Raw genomic sequence first — 22,200 nt, forward strand, 5'->3', positions numbered from 1 at the left:
AAATAGAACACAAACTGTGGTCTCACCTGAGCTTGGCCTCCCTCAGAGCTCAAGCCTGAAGACGGCGCTGTTGGACTACATCAAGCGCTGCCTGCCCGCTGACAGCGAGAAGCACAATATGGTGGCGCTGTGTTTCAGCATGAGGCGGGAGATCGGCGAGAATCACGAGATGGCCGCCAGGACGCAGCTCAAGATCATCCAGTCTCAGGCGTGGGGTGAGAAGTTGATGACGATGCGACACCCCCGCGCTCCCCTATCAAATGGCAACAAATGACGAGCCTTACCGCAAGGAATTGATCCTGCCTATTATATAATTTTGCGACAGCACATACCTGCCAACCATCCTGCCACCAGCTAGTTTTAACTCTTTCAGTGCCAAGCGTTATTGGAAGGAAACCTCTAGAGGGCCAGTATATTCCACACCTTTCAAAGCCAACAGAATATTGTGTGCTATGTCAATGTAAACATGGGTCCTGCCATGTGAAAGATTGACTTCCATTCTTCAGATAGAATTTATGCGGGTAATAGCTGTGTTGTAAGTGGAAACATTGCCATCTAATGGTCACATTTATCACTACAGTGCTCAGTTGGCTTATATTATGTAAGCATTAGTCAAGGGTGTCAACTCTTCTCCATAAAAAAAAAGTATTTGACCAGAATTGTATTATTATTGTTACTACTATTTTAAAAGATGAGAATTTTCATCCATGCCACTGAATGAGTTAATGAGTTGATAACAGTCTGCAGCCTGTTTTCATTTGTTGACCACATAACATTTTGTAGGTTTCTATCTTTTGTGAGTTTTCGTATGTAAACAACTCTTTGCAACTTGCCATGTGTTCCACCTACAACCTGAGTCAGTCTTAGCTCCTCCATTAGGTTTGAAAATCTTGGCTCACTTGTTTTCAGGGTTCAGTCACAAGACATTCAAAATTTGGTTGCCTCATACTGCAGGTAATGTCAATCGAGGCTGCCCACCTACCTACAGTACATTTGCAATGGTAGTGAATGACTTAATCATTGAGTTCCAACAAGTGGGGGCACATTCTAGATGTTTTTGCTAAGAATGTTTTGTATAACAACGCAATATAAATTTATAATGACTAGTTCCAATGTGCTGACTTTTTTGTTTTTTTGCAGTGTTGTCTCCGGAGCTCAAAAATTCTCTTGTTAAGGTTTTGTCTTTGCTCAAGGATGCGGCGGAGAGCTTCTCCAAGGTCGTCACAACTCACCTTTTGCCAATTTCCTGTCCGCTTGACAGTCCATGTTGACCGTCTACTCGACTGTGTGACAGGACTCGTGCGTGCATCAAGCGAGTCGCTGCGTGCGATTGGCCAAGTTGGTCACGCTTCAGCTGCACTTCCTCAATCAAGGATCCTCCCTCCGCTTGGTCAACCTGCAACCTGCTGACCTGATGGACGCCGCCATGGCCTTGCCCAGGTGCTACCAGGTGGGTGACCATTACCATGATGTCACATGACGTGAAGTATTGATGAAGATGACGGTGTTAATGATGATGTCACACATTCGAGGTGTTGGTGTTGTCGGAAGCATATGGCTACAGTCCGGACTGGGCGGAGCTGGTCTACCAGAAGGTTGTCCTTAACGCCGACTTTGCTTACCTAGATGAGCTTAAGAGACTCCGTCCCTTGACCTCTGGCCTCTTTGAAGATATTTTTAAGAAGTGAGTCATCATGAAACTTTGACCCCTAAATTCTATATTTCCGTTTTCCTTACAATAGTTTTACTTCTTGTGTAATCAAGTCTTTATTTTGTGTCTTGTAATGTTTATATTTTCTGCCTTGCCATGTTTCTATTTCCTGTTCAGTATTTACTTTTTTTTTTTTTTTTTTTAACCTGTCTTGCTGTGTTTACTGATCAGTCATGGCAAGGCAGGAAGACTAGGGTATGCTATCTCCGTCTTGTGTTGCAGGCTGGATAGCGCCCCCAGCGGCGTCACGGCAAATGTGCGTCGCCTACTGACATACTGTGACGACATTTACCTGCGTTACCGCCTGGCGTATCAACGTCAACTCGATGATGTCACCAAGATGCTGCTGCAGGATGCAGCCGCCTCCAGCTACCTCAACGACGCCATTGGTGCACATTGACATGCTAACGCAGAGACTAGAAGAAGGGGCTTAATGTTGTGACAGTGTCTATACAGTATTTCAATACCACACGAATTGCAAATGAAATGTTTTACTATGGAAACGGCATTAATCGTTTTCCGTGCCTCAAAAACAATTTTTGTAATGTGTTTTTTATGATGAAAAATAGAACTGTAAATTATTGTACTGTATAATAATACTCTATGTATACTGTAAGCCCCCTTCTCCCGGCTCGGAGAGGGGGCTAGCTAAATGGCGAAGGCTGACTTGACCGCCCCCATTTGGCCCTGCGCTGATCGACCATCGCGGGTCAAGAGATCGACAGTCTGCGGTCCACTTGGTTGGACTGTGGGAAGGTTCCTGCCCAATGGCTTTGCCTGCTGTCAAGTCATCATTGCACTATATAGCACAATGTTTTCTGTAATCTATATTGTTTACCTGTATTTGTCCGTAATGTTTATCTATTTGTATTTGGTACATGCAGCATCCACTTCAACATGTGGGCCTGGAAGGGGGCTCCCCCCATCTGTGGTCCCTTCTGAAGGTTCCTGATTGTCCCCAAAATGGGGTTTTTGAGTCTCTCCTTCCCCTTCTGGGAGCTTTTACAGGGGATGCTGTTGTGTACCTTACACCGAAAAGATGTCTCTGTATGACTTCTTTTTTCGAAAGAAGTCTCGACATGACCTCTTTTCATCTGTGAAGCCCTTTGAGACTTTGGTGATTAATGGCTATACAAATAAAATTTGATTGACTGATTAATATATACAGTAATAACAAAAAATAATTTAAAGAAATCATTCAAAACTAAACTTTAAAAGTTTGTTTTATTTCCGTGTTTACCTTGCTGTCTCACCAAGAGAACCTTTTCAATCTTCATGAATCAAGCTGCCTAACTTAAGATTTTAACTTCTTTAGCTGGTGTTTTAGCTTTCTTCCACTCCTCCCTCTGTGCCTTCAAGTATGTGTCTTTCCTCGATGAAATTCATGTAAATACAATTGAAAAACTAACCTCAGCCTCTCAAAAGTGTTTCAAGGTATCACTATGTAACATCACTAAAGGACATCATGTTGTATGCTATGGTATCTGATGTAATTACATAACACTACCATGAACATGGAGAAACGAAACAATGAGGTGCCGCGCCAAGTTGTTCGTAATGTTTATACATTATGACATACATTATTTCGATACAGCTTTTTTTCTTTCAAATAAATTTGCACATGGCTCTAAATGCTGACTCACTCCAAAGTCAGGTGTCATCTTCTTTGGGCGTGTTGAAGCGTGCGAGAACCTCATTAATAACTCGGGTGTCACATGTGTCGGGTTTCGTCTTCTCACCTGTCTTCGACACTCTTCCAGAGTCTCTGTGCTCGTTTAAGCGTTGAGATGGGAAGCGGCGCATCTGCCACCACCAATGAGGAATCTCGTCTGGGCCAGTTGGACGATGAGCAACCCGACCGGGTCCAGAGCCCCACTCCTGTGGTTGGTACCCCCACCCCTGTGGCGCGGAGTCCCACCCCTGTAGTCCGGACACCCACACCTGCAATCTTGAGTGGAGAAACCTTGCCGGTACAATATGTTTGATGTTTGTGTGCTGGAAGTGATTTCGTCAAGATAGTTGTGATATTTGCTGTCCGCTTGTTCACAGCTTGATGAAGGACATGCGATGGACGTTCTGTCCGTCACTAGCGACGTGGCACACTCCAAAGAGGAAGATGAAGATGAGGCAACATCAAGTGTTGTCAAACCCGTTGTGACAGTGAGCATATTTTGGTTTTGAAGCCTTTGCTGGGGGATCTCTGCTAATCCCTTGGTTAACATGCTTTAAAAGGAGTCAAGTCAAAAATACATGTTCTCTAAGCGGCTCCAAAAAGCCGAACGCAATCTTCAGATTATTATTGCATTTATTGAATAGGTATTAGGCAGGTACATCCACAACAGTTGACAGAAAGTGGCAAAATGGCCGCCCCCTGAGATAGACAACAGAACATGGAACATAAAACATTTTGTAAGATACAGTATTGACTTCGCCTATGTTCTAAACAGGAAGTGGCCAGTGAGGGAGAGGAAGTGTCAGTGAACTTTGAGAGTTTTCTTCACAACGATGGAACTTTGTACAGCTGCTTTGAGCACCACGGGAACAGGGTCTACGTGGACGAGGCGCAGGTACCCCAACAAACAAAACGTCTGATCGAGCTTGTATCAGCGTGGTGGTTGTAATCGTGCGACTCCAAACTTTCTCGAGCAGAAGCTGCAGCCTTTCCCCAAGGAATGGTACGACATGGGACGCTTCATCAACCCCAATCAGGAGGTGCGGGTCATTATCATCTCACTTCCTGTCTGCAACGATCATATAACGTTTCCTGTCTTTTGACCAATCAACCATAAATTTCAGTGTGTGACCGTTGAGGATCCACACCCCCTTTTTAAACCGTGTACATCTTAGGTCTCCGCCCAGCCGCCGGTCGCCAGCGTCCAACAGGTGGCAGCGGTGGGTGAGGACGACCGTACAGGCAGCATCTTCATCCCAGGAAAAGGAAACGTGATGACCTACATGTTTGAGGTGAAGGCCTCCACCAGGTCACATGGTTTAAGCTCAGCTCCAAAACCTTACATAATCTGCTAGCAGGTCAGATGTTTGGTGTTTCCATCCATGCATCGTTTTCCTGTGCTTATTCTGGATCAGACTTTGCACAGTTTTTTTGCCGTTGCTTTCAGTCTTTGCATGCATTATCACTTGTACATACTGTACCAGCAAGTAACAGGCAGCTGTTGGACCTCAGATTTGATTTAAAGAAAATCAAGAGTGGAATGTCGTCATTCTTCTTTTGAACAAAGAAGTACATTTTTAATGGGACCATACCAAATATTTTAACTTTTCATAGTTAGCAATGAAAAGTTAACTACTTTGAATTTTATTTAAAGAAAGTCAAGCGTTGAATGCCGCCATTCTTCTTTTGAACAAAAGTACATTTTTAAAGGGACCATACCATTAAAATTTTCATAGTTAACTATGTGCATATAAATTACATTTGGCACATTGACGATTAAATTTCTTCTCAAATATTGCTTTTTGAGGTACTGATATTTCTAACCAGGAAGTGAATCGTTTTGTTGACTGAAGCCGCGCCTCAAACCGTGTGGTTCCCGCGCCCCCTCCATGACTTTGTTCCAAAGTTGACCGCCACGATGAAACAATAACAACAACAAAAATATCATTGTAGCGATCACGAATGTCGGAGGTGGAGAGTGAAGAATGAAGAAACCAAAAAGGGGGGGTTTTACTGACATTCATATGAACTGAAGATCTAACAAAAGATCTGTGTGTCAAAGAGACCACACACAACAACACCCATTCCTGCGGAAACCACAACTCATAACACCAGTTCTACAGATTAATTATGCACTTAAATGCCGATTGCCCAAAGTGCTCCCAAGATGCATATTTGCCAGTAGGGCATGTTCTACAGTAAAACTAATAAATGAAACGTTGCTGTATATTTGGCTGACTCTGACAGGAGAGGGTGAATGTGTGCCGGTTCTGGGATCCTCATTCAGGCATGTGGCTGCTGCTCCCTCTTCAGTGGGAGATGAATGTGGATTTTGTGCAGAGCAGAGTCCACAGAGTCATGGTAAGGAGCTCCCAGAGCGTACCATTAACGTTATCAAAACTATTGAAAATTTTGTTGCATTCACCCCCAAAAAATAGGTTATTTAAAATACCTATATCTATCCCCAACACAGTAAAAAAAAAAAACGTTTCTAGTGTTTTGGTTTCATGTGCAGTCGGTCCTGCCAGGCCTGCTGGACCAGAAAGAAATCACAGCAGCACTGCGACTTTGTAACTACGATAGCGAGGAAGTCATCTCTGCCTACCTCACGATGTTTGGGGAGGTCCTCCTGCATGCTAAAGCTAATGCCAGTGGAGATCCAGGTTACAGTGACCTCAACTCATTCAGGTTAGCCAGCATATATGCTAGCGTTAGCCATATGCTATTTTACAATCTTCACCACGCTAGCGTGGCAGTCACGCTTTCTAATAAAAAAAGTATTTTTTTTTATTTATTTTTGAAGTACAAATAAACTAAAACGTTAGAACATTCCTTAGCGCTTGCTGAAGGACGGCGTTCCGTCAGCGACTGGTCGATTTGGCAACGGATTGCCCAGCCCTGCTTGCCATCGCTGAGAATGATGAAGATCCTGATACTTGTGTTCTATCCAGAGCCCTTCTGGAGCGTGACCGTATGATCGAGGATCTGAGGCGGCAGCTTGAGTCCAAACAGAAAGAGGCAGATGAGCATCTCCACAGGAACCAGCTCCTGGTGCGGGAGACTCGTCATCTTGGCGACATCGTGCAAAACCTCAGTCGCAAGACAGCTGAGCTAGATGCTGACCGGCAGGCGGCTCGAGAGAAGATCCGGTCCCTGCAGAGTCGCCAGATGTCTGTGGTTCCCCCTGCCAGGGCCGCCACCGCCTCTAAGCCTACCATAAATCCTGAGGGACTGCGCCAGGCCAACGGGCTGACCCGAGAACTCAAGGTGTCAGCCAAACAGCTGAGGTCTTGGGTTCTTCTGATGCTAAGTGACTTGAAGAACATTCTAACCCAAACTGAGGACGTCCTGAAGAAAACTACGGAGGCTCAGCGGCGAGCGGATGGCGAGGCACAGACGTTGCGTTCGCTTTACCAGAAGGAGGCGCTAGAGAGACGTACTTTGTACAACAAGCTGCTCGAGCTGCAGGGGAACGTCAGAGTGTTCTGCAGGTGCAGGAACATCACCAAACCAGGGATCTCCTCTTGCTTAGACCAGTATGACCAACAGGAAGTCACACTAATACACAAGAACACGAGGAAGAAGTTCTTCTTTGACAAGGTCTATGCACCCATGAGTACTCAGGTACCACAACAACAGCAATAGACACCTACCAAGGAATGGGAGTAGAAAACCAGATCTTTTTGAGCGCTAATGAAACAAACCAAAAAAAAAAAAAGACATCACAAAAACATCTATTTAATTACTGCGATGGAGTATTTGTACTTTCCAGCAATGATGATGACAATTCTGATTGTTCCATCTTCTGGAATGTGATCAAGAATTTGAGACAGCTCTTTTTGTCCTGTCATTGACGTTAACCCACAGGAGGAGGTTTTCGCCGGAACCGTGCCGCTTATCACTTCCTGTGCAGATGGCTACAACGTATGCATACTAGCGTACGGGCAGACGGGTTCGGGAAAGACCTTCACCATGATGGGCACCAAGGAAAAGCCCGGAGTCAACATCAGGTATCAAGTGTGTGTGTTTGCTTCACTTCAGGCAGCCCTTATACATTTCGTGAGACAAATTCATTTTGTTCAAGCACATCTAACTCTAAGGAACTGTGTATTGTGCAAGAATTCAATTAATGAACTGAAGAAATAGTTTTGTTAGAGAAACTCATGTTTGTCACCTGTTCTAAAGAACCTGGTTTACCCGACTGTGGTCTGGGAACAATTGACAGAATGTTTAGGTGTGTCTGTTGTCTTCTGTCAGTCCGGCGTGAATGATTGATAAGCCAATTTATGTTTCCACTGTCCCATTTGTCAAGCTCCTGGCTGGTTTCTGTTCTTCCCCCTGCAGGTCCATACGGGAACTTCTCCGCGTATGTTCACTCAAAGAGAAAGTATCCTACGTCCTCAAGGTACCAACGCACCTCATACGCCCTCAAATGTGTTAGACCAAGTAAATGGTCACTGGGTTGATTGGCGTAGTTCCATGAAACGATTCAGAGAGGCCTTCAAAGACGTCGGTTATTTTTTGGGGTCTGGCGTGAGTGTAGATTTCCATGTTGGAGATTTACAATGACACACTCAACGACCTGCTGGCCAAAAGTCCCACGGCGACCTCCAACCTCGACATCCGCGTGCAGGGTAAGTCTGTGTCTGTGCCGGGATTGACACACGTGGAAGTTCGGACCGAGGATGACATCATCAACGTCATGGAGACCGGGGAGAAGAACAGAAAAATGGCCGCCACCAAAATGAACATACACAGGTGGGGATGACAATGGTGATGGTAATATTGGGGAAGATGGTGATGTGATAACGATGAGGAGGGGGACTGTGATGACGATGACAATTTGGTTCTGAAGAGAACAAACCTCCTTCGTAGTTCTCGCTCTCACCTGCTGGTGGCACTGGAGGTGTGTGGCAGCGACTCGTTATCCGGAGAAAGTACTCGGGGCACATTGACCCTGGGGGACTTGGCCGGGTCCGAGCGCATCTCCCGGACGGAGGCTGAAGGCCCACGTCTGGTCGAGGCTGCCGCCATCAACAAGTCACTGACGGCGCTGGGACAGGTCAACACAAACACATGCAACTGAGGTCCCATGACACACGCATACACACCTTGAGCTTGAAAGTTTGGACACTTAAAACAAGAAAAAGATGTCCTTGGAAGCGAACGAGTTATTTTTAAAGCCATTAAGTGTTTGTGTGCATGCCTTTAGGTGTTTGCGGCCCTGAAGTGTAACGCCCTTCACGTGCCCTTCAGGAACTGCAAACTGACTCACCTACTACAGCCCAGCCTGAGCGGTGATGCCAAGGTTGCACTTGAATCTATCAACACTAAGATTTGTTCATTTTAATTTCTATCCCAATATCGCGATCCCCTTTGAAGTTTGAGCTCCTTTATGATGTGAATGGTGATAATTAGCAACAATCCTTATTTGAGAATGGTCCGGAGTTGGGATTTAATTTCCCCCATCGAATGAGTAGTCTGTGCATCTCTTCTTCAGATGAAAATTCAGATTCTTGCACTTACCAACCATCATTTTCCATCCAACTCCACCAACAACAGCGATCTGTGCCATATATATACTTCTTCCAAGCGTTGGAAAGAATACTTGCCAAATGTATACATCAGTGGCGATACACGGTTAAATTCCAGTTGATGAATTGAAACATCCGTATCAGTCAATGAATAATCTGAGCTCCAGGACAGTACATCTTCATTGATCTCTTGAGCCAAGTGTTGGGATTTGCTGAATCTGGGCATGGTTATTCCTTTCGTCCAGATTGTGATTCTTTAAATAGGAGTATCCTTTGTGACCTCCTCCAATTCCTTTTTTTCCAGGTGTTGTGATTTTACTTATCGGAGTCTTTCCAGCGATTCATCTGATCCTACGAGTGCGTTTCTAGGTTCTGATCCCAGCCTTGTGATTTCCACCACAGTGCTGCGTTTTCATCAATGTGAGTCCGGACGCCAAGGACGAGATGGAGACGCTCAGCACGCTCCAGTTCGGCTCGTCCATTCGTCACGTGGCACTGGGAAAAGCCACCAAGAACGTCACTCCAGCCAAAGGCAACAAGACGGCAAAATAGGCGAAAGGGTGAACAACCAAGTACGCTCCTGACAGCAGCAGCATGTCCGCGGGAAGCATTTCAGTCAACAGAATTTTTCAAAAGGTTTTTGTTTTTTTACACTGATGTTCTCTGTTACAAATACGGCACAGTGTATTATTTTTAGCACTCGGCCTCTAATGCAACTTGTTGAGCATGGAAGGGGGGGCTCCTCCCACCCTTCTGAAGGTTTCTTATTTTCCCCAGATGGGGTTTTTGAGTTTCCTTCCCCTTCCCCTTCTGCGAGCTTTGTTCAGGGGGTGCTGTTGTATATTTATGATGTTCTGTATGACTTCTTTTCACCTGTGAAGCCCTTTGAGACGGCTGTGATTCAGGGCTATACAAATAACCTTGACATCAAACCTGTGCTGTGAACGTGTTTATGTCAATGGTAAATTACATATACAGTCAAATCACTATGCAGTCTGAAGCATTTTACAAACTATTTGTATGATATTGTTGATTTTTAAATCACACACATGTATTCATATGAACATAGTATAAAGGATGCATACCAATGACAAAGTGTTTTCTATTTGAATTTGAACGTATGGTTATTTATCAAACACAAAATTAATGGAGAACTCACAAACTATGTTCACTTTTTGGTATTTTTTAAGTAGAAAAGAAAGTGTAAAAGATAATGTGAAAAGGTGTTATTGTCACACAATTTTGAAAATATTAATCCACTGCCCAAATATTTACAGTCAACATGTTGGCAGTATGATGCTTTGGGGCTGTTTGTCTTCTCTGATAATTATGTTATTAATTATTATCAGTTGCAACTTGCAAACTTTAGTGTCAGCACAAAGCCTTGAGGTTTTTGCTCAAAGAGAAAAAAAAGGCTAGGAAAAGCCTATGAGAGCAAAATTTTATTTGGGTGGCTCAGAGGCACTATAATGCTGGGAGTTGTGTGCCGATCACAATTTAACATGAATTAGAATATGCTTGATTAATTCTGAACAGAGCATCAATTGTAACGAAAAGGTTGCATACATTTGTGCAAACATGTCTTTTTTTTTAACATCCTTCTCAGAGGTTAACATTTTGAACAGAAAAATGTTGGTGAAACTTCTTAAATGATATCTCCCCATCTCCTACCTGCCATTTGATCAGAAACTATAGTGTAGCTGATGAATTCTTTGTTTTTAGGGGAAAAAAAAATATGGCACTAAATGTTGGCAGGCTTAGGCTATGAAAAAACATACAAAAAAGGTTTTCAGCCTTCTGCAGCTATGCCATGTTTTTAAAGTATATTTTTTCATAGTTTCATGAAAAAACATGTTCATAAATCACTAATCACACGTAAACTACCTTAGGTCAATCAAAAACTGAGGTTCCACCCTATCTATCTATCTATCCATCCATCCATCTATCAATCTGAGGTGTCATAATTTGCCCATTTTTGCAATGTATTAAACATACAGATCAGACAAAGATGACATAAGTAAACAAAATGTAGTGTTTAGTTCTTTGGTGAAAAGTTCTTTTTGGTATTTGTTTCAATCACTACTTGAAAAGGTTGTAGCTTGATACTGGTTAGTGACAGAGGCATACTGAGTAGATGTCGTTTGGTGCAATTTTGCTACTTTGGCACTTAATGGATTACATGTTTGATTTGTTTGAAAATAAATCCTACGTAACCTGTGCATTCAACAAGAACGTATACTGTTTTTAGTTTCAACGTAAAATTAATGTTATTCATGTTATAATGTTATTCATAGCTTATGCATAACTGGCGCAAATGCCCCAATTAGGTAGTAATTTTTGTATACACACCTTATAAAGCTGTCATCCAGCATTCTGCTGCTAGTGTAAAACCTCCATTTCACAATCTAGCTCATTTTTGAATGATCAATTTTTAAAGCGATTAATGATAATTATTTGAATTAATTTGACTTATTGCCCAGCTCTAGTGCATTTTATGTTTGTGTTATCTTTGTCTGATTTTTGCCTTCATTTAATGATTTTAAGTATTGAAGTCACTTTTAGAACCCAAATGTGTTTGTGTGTGACACCAGCACCGTCATTAGGACTGGTCGCATCATTCAGCTAGTTGATGACCTTCAGCATGTTGAGTCGCTGTCCGTGCAGCTGTCCTCATTGACAAAGTGGTGTTCTTCTCCCATGTCGCCCACAAACATGCCACCTGAGTAACAGAGTAGTGTCACTTGGAGGTGCTTAGGTCCCATGGGTAGAGAGTGCATTGGGACAAATGAGGTATAATTAGACCGGTCCAAAGTCTGTGTGGCTCAGAATCACATTTTCAACAACGCTAAGCCCACCCTACCAACATCCACATAATAAGCTTGAATTCTTTGAAAAAGATCCATAAAACAAAGCCTAGTAACAAGTGTTTCGAATGTTCTTACTGTGAGTCGACGCAGCGTCTTCGTCGTTCAGGTGCTCCTTGTCGTAACTGACAAAAATGTTCTGCGGGAACAAAAAATATACCGATATAGTTAAAGACTAAATGTTGCTTTGATGGGATTGCAAGGAATTGATAGCGCTCTGCACCTTGCTCCTGAGAAGCGTGGGCCACAAGCCATCCACTTGTTTGACCAACATGAGAACAGGCTCACTACACTTCAGCTCCCAATGGCAGCGCTCTGCCAACACAGCCGCGTAAAGATCCAGATCCACCCCATAGTGGCGGCCGTTCACAATGCCACTGAAAACACACGCACACACACACAAGATGGCACTTTGTTTCTTTGTTCCTTCATTTCATTTCAATTTTCAGTTACTTGCATATTTTAGCTTGTCATTTTCCTTTTTTTTTTTTTTACCATACAGTTATTCTAATGTTTTTTAAGATGCTCTCAGAGACATTTAACCATTAACAAATGTTCGCAGCATCGCAACAACAGGAAAATACAGGTCCCATGTTGACATCGGTTGGGAACCACTGTTTTATTATACGCTAAAGAAAAAAAATGTTAACAAGACAGACTAAATGTGGCATCAAACATGGTTTAGGAGGCATTGTTTATTGTTATTCATTCAGTTCCATTTTACAGTGGGGCATTGAAAAGATTAATTAGTTCTCTCTGTGACCATCTTCATTTGAAAATAACTTATTAATGTTGAAATGAATTAAGAACATTAATACAATCCAAACTTACCTCACAAAAATATTCATGCATATTTAAAATGCATAAAAACATAATTGCATCATATTCCTGACAGTAAAACATAATAAAAGAGATTGTAAAGAATAAAGTACTTCAATAAAGCGTAATTACATTATGTACTGTGAGGTTTGAATGTTGGCTGTGCGCCTTTCGGCACGATGTTTATTGTGTGACATCATAACCTTGAACAAGTTATTGTGTATGTGAGCATGAAGGGGTGGTGTACGGCAGCTCTTCCCCGGGTGTTTTAATTTAATATTTTACTTTATTTTGTAAGTTATGTTGGGCCACATGTAAGTCAAGATGGTACTGGAGCACACAAAAAAGGCAACTTTCAATAATGAGGTGAGCTCAAAATGGAGTCCAACCTAAAACAATACTGCAGACAGAGTCCAAACGACAAGTCTAGTGAAAATGACTGGAATATAAAAGACTGCTAGCGATGACATGATTGCTCCCATCAGGCAAAGTAATCCTTGGTAAACATGTATCCAGTGCCTCCAGTGAACCGAGCTCGGGTCAAAAGGCTCCAATGGCCGCAGAATGCACAGTGAAGCACGTGAGCAAAAAGCGGCACAGACCTGTACGCCACGCGGTCGGTATAGAAGTCGCAGCGCTGACTCTGCGGGTCCCTCAGCTTCAGCGTGACGCACAGAGACGTGGAGGTCTGATACCAGCGGACCTGAGGGTGAAGACTTACACACGGCAATGTCAAAATGCTGCGCGTTAGGCCTCAGTCAAATGACAAACCAGTAAATGACATGAATTTAAAGATATTAATTTGTTCCAACCGCAAACTATAGTTTATCTTGTGTTTTTATTTAAGAATAATAGCACTGTGTTGTGTTAAACAGTCAAATCACAGGACTTTGTCATTTGTAGAAGCATACCTCTTGGTCATGTTTTCATGGCGCAGCCCATTGTTGTTTAGGTTGTCACCAGCAGGAACACCTGAACACATAAGCGAACATTCAAATTCTATTTGAGTTAGGTTGCAGGCTTTAGGTTAGCCTGCGTCTAAATTCCCAACATGCAAGAAAGAATTTTACCTTCTTTGTAATTGTTAAGATGAGGGGTCTGTTTGGTCGTTGTGTCAGGACCGGTTTCCTTTTTGCTGCAAAGTTTCAAGAGTTCTTGTTATGCTTTTTTTGAGAAACAGACATGTGATCATAGACATTCCAAAACTTTAAAAGCAACCTCATATCCAAAAACGTTTGGATGATTGGCTTCTTGTGGGCTTCCTGGAGAAGAGGAAGTGGCTTGAGTTCCAGAGTATCAAACTCCTTGAATCCTTCATCTATTTTGTTCCTGATGGGAAAACTGTCACTCTTGTGTAAGAGCTCAGGCTCCGCCAGAAGGTTACTGGTTTGATTCTTGCTGCGGACAAAAATTTGAAGTGGTGTGTAATGAGTAAAATAAAACAAAATTGCCCTAAAAATAAAGTGATGTCACCAATATCAGTCTCTGAGCAGTCCAGCAGGCTACTGGACCCTGATGTTACATACAAGCTTACTTACCCACATGTATGATTGTTAGCTGCTTCCTGACTGAGTAGTTTCAACCGGTCCAGATGATCTGGGTTTCGTTCTGCCATGCAAGTGTTCAAAATGAGCGTGGGAACATTGTACTCGCTGATCACGGTCTTCATTCCGGCCACCCGACTTTCCAAAACCTTCAATAAGCAGAACAATCATGAGGTTTTTGCTGTGTCAAGGCTGCATCTAGCCAGTCAAAACATACCATAATATCCAGAAATACTGTGTTTCCCAAACTGAGAACGGCTCTGGCTCGGTGCTTAACACCTTGTATCTTCTGACTGATGGCTCTGGTCACCTAAGGGTATTTAAATACGGTTCAATAAATTTTGACAGATCAATACATTTTCTAGAGTAGCACAAATTGCTCTGTGCTTAGTCTAAAATGAATTGCTGAGCTGAAACAAAGATGAAACAGGAACTTCCAACCATAACTATGGTCAAATATCTTGCTAACCAAAAGCTGTTTGTTAAAAATCAAACCTAAGGCACTTCACCTCTTCAGCAGTGTGCACGCAACAAACATTATAGATTAGTTACTTCTCAGAATATCTAAACTGAGGGAGGACGATGTTTAGCCGCGACAGCGAGCAAGTTGTCCTCCAGTTTTCTGGTGTTAGTACATTAGACAACCTTGTTAGAATTGAAGCACTCATCATCAAGAGCCTACTGTATATCTCAAGTGTTGGAACCTTGGGATGCCAGTCAGCCTCTGCGTCACCAGGTTTCACCTGGCACATGATCATCTCCACTGACTGGCCAGGCAAAGAGTGGAATTCCTCCGGCAGCAGCAGGATTTGGTGGGATTTGACTTGTTCCTCTTTCCCAATGTCAATGAAGTGAACGAGGACACTAAAAAATATGCGGCCTTTGGTTTCGGGGACAGACAGAACCTTTACCCTGAAGAAACAGAAGGAATTAGGCTTAGCATCACATGGACAAGTCAAAGAAAAATCTCCCTGGATAAATGAAGCTTCGCTGTAGTGTAAAGAGAGCAAGACCTGTGGAAATTGTGGTCGACCTTCACAGCATACAAGCCTCCTTGTAGGATCTCCTCGGGACACGGTTTACGATCAGCATAGTAAGACGTCATGTCAGCCACCATGCTGTCAAACACATCCCCCTCCTTTTGGATTATACGGCCGTAGAAGACAGATGCGGTCTTGATGTGGAGCGGTAACACCTGCACACAAATCACACATCACCTCACCTTTTTCATGAGTTTCTGCTGAATTTTGTTCCTTAAGAGTCACTAAAGAAGGCCTATGGCTAGGCTGGCTGTCTTTTTTGGAAAAACAAATATTGCATTTGACACTTCAGTTATATATCAGATTTATAGTTGTACAGTATAGTCAAAAGTATAAACAATATGCTAATCCTCCGATCTTGACAAGAGCCCTTTCCAGCATGAGGGCCCATACCAAATGTGAATTTGCCGTAGTAATTGTACGTTAGTAGTCTTCAACCAGGCATATACAAGAAACAACAATCAAGTCTTTTTTTTTTTTTCTCATTAAGACTAGTTCCAAGTCCAACTCCAAGTCGATTCCCTGTCTTTTGAGTTGTTATCAAATCATGTCATAAAAACTTTATAACAGTGACTTAAGTCCCCATGTCTGGTAAGTGGCTTTTACGATGGTGACCTCAATGAGTCCAGATGCAAGAAGATGGGACTGATCAAGTTGAGAGATGACCCTGTGGCGGTCTGGACACACAGCGCTAAATCTGCACAGTGAAACAAATAAATATACAACTCAAAATAGGATAGGGAGTACGATACTCAACTTCCAGATGGAATTTCAGCATCTAACTTAAACATATATACAGTACACATATCTACCACAAAATGCTGAGTAGCAGAGATCTACCCGCTGTGCAGTAGGTGAGGCATAATTAAACCGAGATAACGATGTTGCTGTAGTGTTGTTTTGATTTGTTTGAACATTTCATGGTTTAACACAAATTGGAATCTCTTGTATGTGATGATGCCACATTATGCCATTTGTCAGCAGTCTGAAATTTATACTTAGCATCTCAGCATGAGATCAATGCTACTTTGCGTTAGCCCATCTATTGCATTTTGCTTTTAAGTTAGCATTACACGAGTAAACTTTGGCAAGACAAAATTTGGTTTGGTTTAATATTTTGGTGTTAAATTCCTTTTTACAGCCAACTACAATTAGGAGTGACGAATTCAAGAAAGATGGATTACATGGATAATTCTGCAAGCTATTGGAAGAAATCAGAAAAAGAGTGCATCCCTGTCATTTACAGAGATGTTTTAAACAAAATCTATTGTGATTTTGCCCCCGCTTTGGGTGGTTCTGAGACGAGAAGTTCACTTTACATCCTGACTTGAATCTTTGGATGAAGTGTGATTGTCTGCATTTATCATCTTCATATTGTATATGGTCTTAGTGGCTTTAAACCTGCACACTCCAAAGCACTTTAAGTAGTGACAGAGCTGCCGCTCAGTCTTTAGCTCCTCTCTGGCCATTTCAGCTGCCTCTGTGAAAGAGAGCAGCTCTGCAGGAAGCAAAGTCCGGCTTCGTTTAAGGTAGCGCACCAGGCCACCAATACGCTGTGCATTCTTCTCAGAGACCAGCAGCAACGACCTGGAAACTTGATGGACTTTTGCCGTTGAGTCTTGGGGAGAAGGCTTCAGAAGAAAAGTAGAATTAGAGCTACTTCCAGTAAAAACCTACAGCACCTCTGGTCCTGGTCTTACAGGGTCTGTGAGCTTTCTGAAGTTGCTGCTCATGCAAATGAGTCGGCTTCCGAACGTTTTAAGTGAACTTGGGAAGCCAAAGTGCACCACACAGTTTGCATCCGTTAGCTCCAAACACCTGAGGCCCTCCCTGGTGGTGACTAAAACAAAACAAAAGCACAGAGAAGATTCCACGCTTTGTGTGTTTTTCCTAGTATGCACAGAGGAGGGCTTTTCAATCTTTTCGGGTCAAAAAACACCTTTTATTGAAAAAAATTATAGATGCTGAATTGTGTTAATGTGTGAGGATGATTTACCCAGAATGACATGTGTGCCAGGGCCGATGCTTTTGGCCCACTGGTTGAGCACAAATTCCAATGTGTGCAGTAAAGCATCGTAGATCTTCAGAGAGAAGGCTGATTTACAGCTCACAGCCTGTCGGGACACATGGAAAGACCTCCTAAAATAGTAAAACCTCGCTTTTATAGAATAGTCAGACTTTTCTACTTCTCGTTTATGAAGAAAGCCAAGTTTTTCTCTTTGACTTGACTTGTCAAATACTGCTCACCTTGTGGACATCTTCAACCTCCTCGGCGGAGTTGCAAATGACGAGAGTCTTCTGGCCCATACTGGGGCTGAAATCCAACGCACTCATCAGTGCAGAGATCTTGCTGCTCTCCAAAGTCATGAGGACAAGCTGTGACAAGATAACATCATGATTATCATAATCTCAGCTACATGATTTGAAAATTCCTTTGCAGTGACCTGTTGCACATTTCCATATAGGGCCGCTTCTTCGGGAGCTGCAATGATGCCACAAGCATTGGGCATATGCTCAGTCACCAAAGCCTCAAAGTGACTCGTCCACCGCTTGGCCACAACGACCAGCTGCTGAGGACATGAGGACATTTCCTGGCGAGAAGTGACCTTCTGAAAATGCTGCAAAATGCTATCCATCTAACAGGAGGAAGTGATAATGTTTTAGGACTCATTAGTGATGAAATGTTTATCAATATATCCTCAATAACTGTAGTCACATCCTGATGTTATCAGTATTAGGATCAGTACTATTATTAGTTTCAATTCTTGATTACAGTTTATTTCCAGGATACAATCTACGCGCACCAACAATAGCTGACAAACTATGAATACTGAATGGGTATATATATTTAGTTGTATCCTTCGTACAAACATTAAACCAACGCTGTATTCAATGCAAAATTATAATTGTAAATAACTTTAATTTCACATTTGTTATAGCCATTTCCAATGTTATTAATGATCTATTTTTGCATTCAAATTGTATGCATTTTCACTGTATCTTTTTGTTGTTGTTTTACATTTCTTTTGGTATTATTGTCATCCTGATGATAAAAATGATAGTTTGACATGACAAACTTTTCAACACCACCAACGAATCACCTGGTCTGGAGCCAATGTGAAGAGCTGGTCAGCCTCATCCAGCACCAGATGGCTCAAACGCAAGAAAAAAAAGCAGTGACATGATAGCAAACGCACAAGGCTGAAGGGAGTGGTAACCAGCAGCAGGCCTGTCCCAAAAAATAAATAAATATTTTTTTTTAAAAATGAAAAAGATAAAGGTCCCTTATTATCAGTCTGAAAGTGCAGTTAATTTCACAGTGGCCATGGCAGAGAAGGGCAGATGATAGTACAGGTACTAAGGTGGCACAGCGCAAACTTGCCCACATTTGACACGGGCTGCAAAGTGACCCAACGGGAAGCAGTAGGTTTCAACTGCAAGGCCTAGCTTTGCATTGAGAAGGATGGGATGAAGCAACTTACAGTCTTTGGGAATCTTGAAGCCTTTGGCCTCGTCTTCTGCACTTCCGAGCAGCGCGCTTACTGGACGGAGGACCCGGGTAACCTTGCTCTCCTCTAGAAGGTCGCAGACCAGCTGGACCTTTTGCCAGCCAGGACACAACACCACTGCAACTGGCTACAAATGTACACAACACAAGCTGTTTGAGTTCATTCTTGTAGATGACATGTGATTTTTGTGACGTGCACTCACGCCCATTCTGGAGGAGGAGATGGTGAAAATAGTACTAAGCAGTATGTGACTGAGGAAGGGTGCCAGGTAGCTTTCAGGCTGGTCAGCGGTGTGGGAGATGACTAAAGTGTTGTTTCCTCGACCCACAGAGGGCCAACTAAGAAGGTCCGTGGAGGAGAGGCAGACCCGCTTCCTCTGCAATGTCTAGACACAGCAGAAAAGGGTGCCTTGATGAGCCGATTCAACGGTCACTACAGTAGTGTCAACAATCCATGAATAGATTAATTTACGAGTTGTTACACACGGTGGAACATGGTAGATTGAACCTGCGTTATTTGCAACAGTGAAAATCAGCCAATAATACCCTCCCACCCCCCATTATAACTGCCTCGGGCTAAAAATAAATAAATAATAAGTGTGAATAAGGTTCAGATGTCCCGAAAAATATGATATAATCATATGAAATGTAGTGTTGAACTTGATGAAAATTGGTTTATCAATGCCGTGTACAGAATGACCAATAATGGCTATAGTTTCATATAAGTCGAATTTCCTAACAATTAATCAATGTGGTTTGTGTCTAAATATCAGCTGTTGCTCCAATAAAATTCGTAGGTCATTGTCTACCCTGCGAAGAATGTTGGTTATGGGGGCATCATCCAGACTTGAGCACGGTTCCACTGGGAGAAAAGAGTGCACCAGAATGCTGCCTGGTTTTGGAGCGCTGGGAAGCACCTGACAAGAAACAAACGTCAACATTTTGAAAACTCTTGAAGAGGTAGAGCAACATGGCCTTGAAGCAGCTATTATTACTCAACAAATAAAAGCAAGCCTACTGGGTCAACTTCATCGTCGTCGTCATCTGACCGAAATTTCAAAGGCTGTGGATTCAACCACTCCAAAAGTCTCCAAGCAGCATTGAAAATTAAAAGGGTTCAGATTAAATACAGTTGGGCGCTCTGCAATCATGCAGCATCGAGACTCTTGACAGTTAGTAATGTATACTGAAATATGATGTTAATGATAATACAGTATTTGAAAATGCCTCATCTTGAACACGGTTGTAGACGCACCTTGTGCACGCAGAGTTGTCGCTCCTCATCATGTCCGATTGGGTGGGAAGCAGTTCGCTGAAACGCACACAACACCTTCAATATGATGTATTACAGCTTTGTTTGCTGCATGTTCATCTTAGACCAAGGGTCCCCAAACTGTGGCTCCAGGGACTCAATACCTACTCTTTTTCCAACTGAAAATACCCCAAAAGAACAACATAACTACAGTAATTCCTCTCATTTTTTTCTTCAAAAAATGCATTTTAAAAAAATCATATCCTATCAAGGCCGGCAAAAAAATGAAAATTAAACATAGCATAGATATTTACCTGGTAGCAAGGAGTTGTGAAAAAAGGCGTACAGTACATTCATTTCAATATATTTAATGTCTTTTATAAACAGATATTACGGATTAAACATTTGTCATTGCACATGCACATACACAATGCAACAAAATTCACTTAAGAGCACACAGCCCGCGCAAAAGACGTAAAGAGACAATCACCATTAATATTGAATCGCTGTTCTTTTTTCAGATGAAAAAGAAAACAAGTACTCCAGGAAAAAAAAAAATCCAACCTTTTGCTTCAATAAGAAAGGAGGAGAGGAGAAGGGTTGGGGTCAAAGTCAATGAAAAGACATTGAGAATTGGGTTGTGAGATGTGTTTCTATGTTAATCTGTATCTGCAGGCCAAAACACATCTTCTCCAAATTAGAAGCATAAAGGAAAAGTAGAATGAGTGGCATAAGGGAGATAAGGGGGGGCCCAGCATCCGACAACATCATATCTAAGAGATAGTGTCTAAAATAACGGGTGTTCTTGGGAACAGGTCGACAATAATTTAAGGCAGGTTCAAATCTTTTACTGGAGCTCTCACTGGGAATCAATTGATCAAATTGTCAATGGTTGATGTCCAGTAAGCAAAGTGTCTTAGAAGTGCCATTCAATCTGCCACTAAATTCACCACCACCTGAGTCTGAGTGGTGACCACAGGCTACAGCCCATTAAGACTGATCTGCGATCAGTTAAGTGTTATTGCTCATTTCCAATAACACTTAAAGAAAACCAGTTTATTCATATGGGGGTGCCATATTTACAGTACGTGATGACGTGCCAATCGTATCAGAGTTTTAAGTTGGCCCAAAGCAAAACTTTGGAAGAGGAACTGATTTAATGTTTGTTTTTTGGTGTGCCAGTATCTTTATGAACATGCTTTAATTTAACTGATACAACCAATAGGTTTAATGCAATTTATTTTGCTCAGCTCCAGCTTGCTGACTCCTCGGGTTCTGGAGACACCAGGTATGGGGATCTACTAATTTACATAGCCTGCACTATTTTTTTTTTTTTTTTGCCGTGTCACTGTTGCTGGATTTTCCTAGTGTCGAGCCGGTCGCTTACACTTCCTGTCCTGTACTGGATGAGTAGGAAGAATGTTGAGATGAACTCTCCATTAGCTCCATGGGTTGACTCACCTGTAATGTTGACAAGACAGCATTTCGTGTTGTCTCATAACATTACTTTTAATTAAGCTTTCGTGAAACTTACTCTTATCTCTGCCTCAAAGCTGCATTCTGGATTGTGGATCCTCGTGGATCTGTGGAGAAGTTAACCATACAGTAATCAAAAACCAGCCACACAGAACACGCCGTGGGCCTGATGTCATCACTGACTTAAACAGAGTGAGATAGGACTTGAACGCGGTGACCAGGGAGCCATCAGATTCCTCCAGTGAGTCACTGAAATCAAACACTGCCGTCACATTACTTGACATTTGTTTCTTTACCTCATTAACAGTAATGGACTATCACCTCGCTGATGGGCTGCCTAACCCTGCAAATGCTTTTCCATCTGTAACCTTTGACCTGTCGGTTTCCTTGCACTCTGGGCTCTGGGGGAAAAAAGTGATCTTACCACTTGGATACAATAGCAATAAAACACGGAAGACATTATGGAAAGGACATCAATAGAAAATGAACGATAGAAACAAATTGAATAGCACTGGCCCCCTCAATGTGACATCACTTTAAAAAAAAAATAAATAAAAAAACAACACTGACCAGAGGTTGCGCTGTCATCCCATCACAGGCTCCCAGTGTAGCTTGCCGCATCACTAAAAGTCACATTAGATAAGTGGCATTAACATCACATGGAGCTAACAAAATACTTGGCTCTTCAAGTGCCTCCATAATGACAAACATTGAAAGCCACTGCAACATTACGCAGTTGGAAAATTTGAAAATTAACCCCGCTCAAATAAAGGGACAGTA

At 42.4% G+C, this 22,200-nt stretch overlaps 2 protein-coding genes, 1 long non-coding RNA gene and 1 pseudogene across 6 annotated transcripts in view; 2 read left to right on the top strand and 2 right to left on the bottom strand.

Moving 5' to 3' along the window:
* The window catches only part of spg11 (SPG11 vesicle trafficking associated, spatacsin), a 20,197-nt gene extending 16,844 nt beyond the window's left edge, over positions 1-3,353 (top strand). For both annotated transcript variants that reach the window (XM_088416751.1, XM_088416752.1), the window contains exons 36-40: positions 47-215; positions 1,141-1,217; positions 1,295-1,450; positions 1,533-1,684; positions 1,934-3,353. In XM_088416751.1, coding sequence (XP_088272877.1) covers positions 47-215; positions 1,141-1,217; positions 1,295-1,450; positions 1,533-1,684; positions 1,934-2,111 — 732 coding nt within the window. In that variant the 3' untranslated portion in view covers positions 2,112-3,353. The remainder of the gene's footprint in view (positions 1-46; positions 216-1,140; positions 1,218-1,294; positions 1,451-1,532; positions 1,685-1,933) is intronic.
* The window catches only part of LOC148422239 (uncharacterized), a 5,433-nt gene extending 1,850 nt beyond the window's left edge, over positions 1-3,583 (bottom strand). The window contains exons 1-2 of one of the 2 annotated variants that reach the window (XR_015865861.1): positions 333-3,583; positions 27-253 (exon numbers count right to left, since the gene is read on the bottom strand). This is a non-coding gene — a long non-coding RNA (uncharacterized LOC148422239). Of the gene's footprint in view, positions 1-26 lie in introns of both variants that reach the window. The other variant, XR_015865860.1, reaches the window with a different exon arrangement.
* LOC148422240 (uncharacterized) lies at positions 3,495-10,942 on the top strand (annotated as a pseudogene). Its single transcript, XR_015865859.1, has 14 exons — positions 3,495-3,690; positions 3,761-3,885; positions 4,092-4,278; positions 4,361-4,423; positions 4,559-4,675; positions 5,631-5,744; positions 5,899-6,071; positions 6,335-7,007; positions 7,251-7,393; positions 7,728-7,788; positions 7,927-8,141; positions 8,259-8,445; positions 8,596-8,691; positions 9,320-10,942. The product of XR_015865859.1 is annotated as an uncharacterized LOC148422240 (transcript).
* The window catches only part of tdrd12 (tudor domain containing 12), a 16,654-nt gene continuing 4,305 nt past the window's right edge, over positions 9,852-22,200 (bottom strand). Inside the window, exons 8-35 of the mRNA XM_088416754.1 lie at positions 21,991-22,043; positions 21,742-21,821; positions 21,604-21,669; positions 21,479-21,527; positions 21,332-21,405; positions 19,948-20,004; positions 19,711-19,780; positions 19,502-19,609; positions 18,896-19,078; positions 18,667-18,820; positions 18,286-18,413; positions 17,629-17,820; positions 17,432-17,560; positions 17,181-17,298; positions 16,885-17,024; positions 16,586-16,815; positions 15,800-15,881; positions 15,158-15,339; positions 14,849-15,056; positions 14,362-14,454; positions 14,139-14,293; positions 13,819-13,998; positions 13,671-13,735; positions 13,512-13,572; positions 13,203-13,316; positions 12,005-12,158; positions 11,860-11,920; positions 9,852-11,636 (exon numbers count right to left, since the gene is read on the bottom strand). Coding sequence (XP_088272880.1) covers positions 11,554-11,636; positions 11,860-11,920; positions 12,005-12,158; positions 13,203-13,316; positions 13,512-13,572; positions 13,671-13,735; positions 13,819-13,998; positions 14,139-14,293; positions 14,362-14,454; positions 14,849-15,056; positions 15,158-15,339; positions 15,800-15,881; positions 16,586-16,815; positions 16,885-17,024; positions 17,181-17,298; positions 17,432-17,560; positions 17,629-17,820; positions 18,286-18,413; positions 18,667-18,820; positions 18,896-19,078; positions 19,502-19,609; positions 19,711-19,780; positions 19,948-20,004; positions 21,332-21,405; positions 21,479-21,527; positions 21,604-21,669; positions 21,742-21,821; positions 21,991-22,043 — 3,269 coding nt within the window. The 3' untranslated portion in view covers positions 9,852-11,553. The remainder of the gene's footprint in view (positions 11,637-11,859; positions 11,921-12,004; positions 12,159-13,202; positions 13,317-13,511; positions 13,573-13,670; positions 13,736-13,818; positions 13,999-14,138; positions 14,294-14,361; positions 14,455-14,848; positions 15,057-15,157; positions 15,340-15,799; positions 15,882-16,585; positions 16,816-16,884; positions 17,025-17,180; positions 17,299-17,431; positions 17,561-17,628; positions 17,821-18,285; positions 18,414-18,666; positions 18,821-18,895; positions 19,079-19,501; positions 19,610-19,710; positions 19,781-19,947; positions 20,005-21,331; positions 21,406-21,478; positions 21,528-21,603; positions 21,670-21,741; positions 21,822-21,990; positions 22,044-22,200) is intronic.

This window comes from Hippichthys cyanospilos, chromosome 6, assembly GCF_059441005.1.
Source record: "Hippichthys cyanospilos isolate Australia breed blue-spotted pipefish chromosome 6, RoL_Hcya_1.0, whole genome shotgun sequence".
NCBI lineage: Eukaryota > Metazoa > Chordata > Actinopteri > Syngnathiformes > Syngnathidae > Hippichthys > Hippichthys cyanospilos.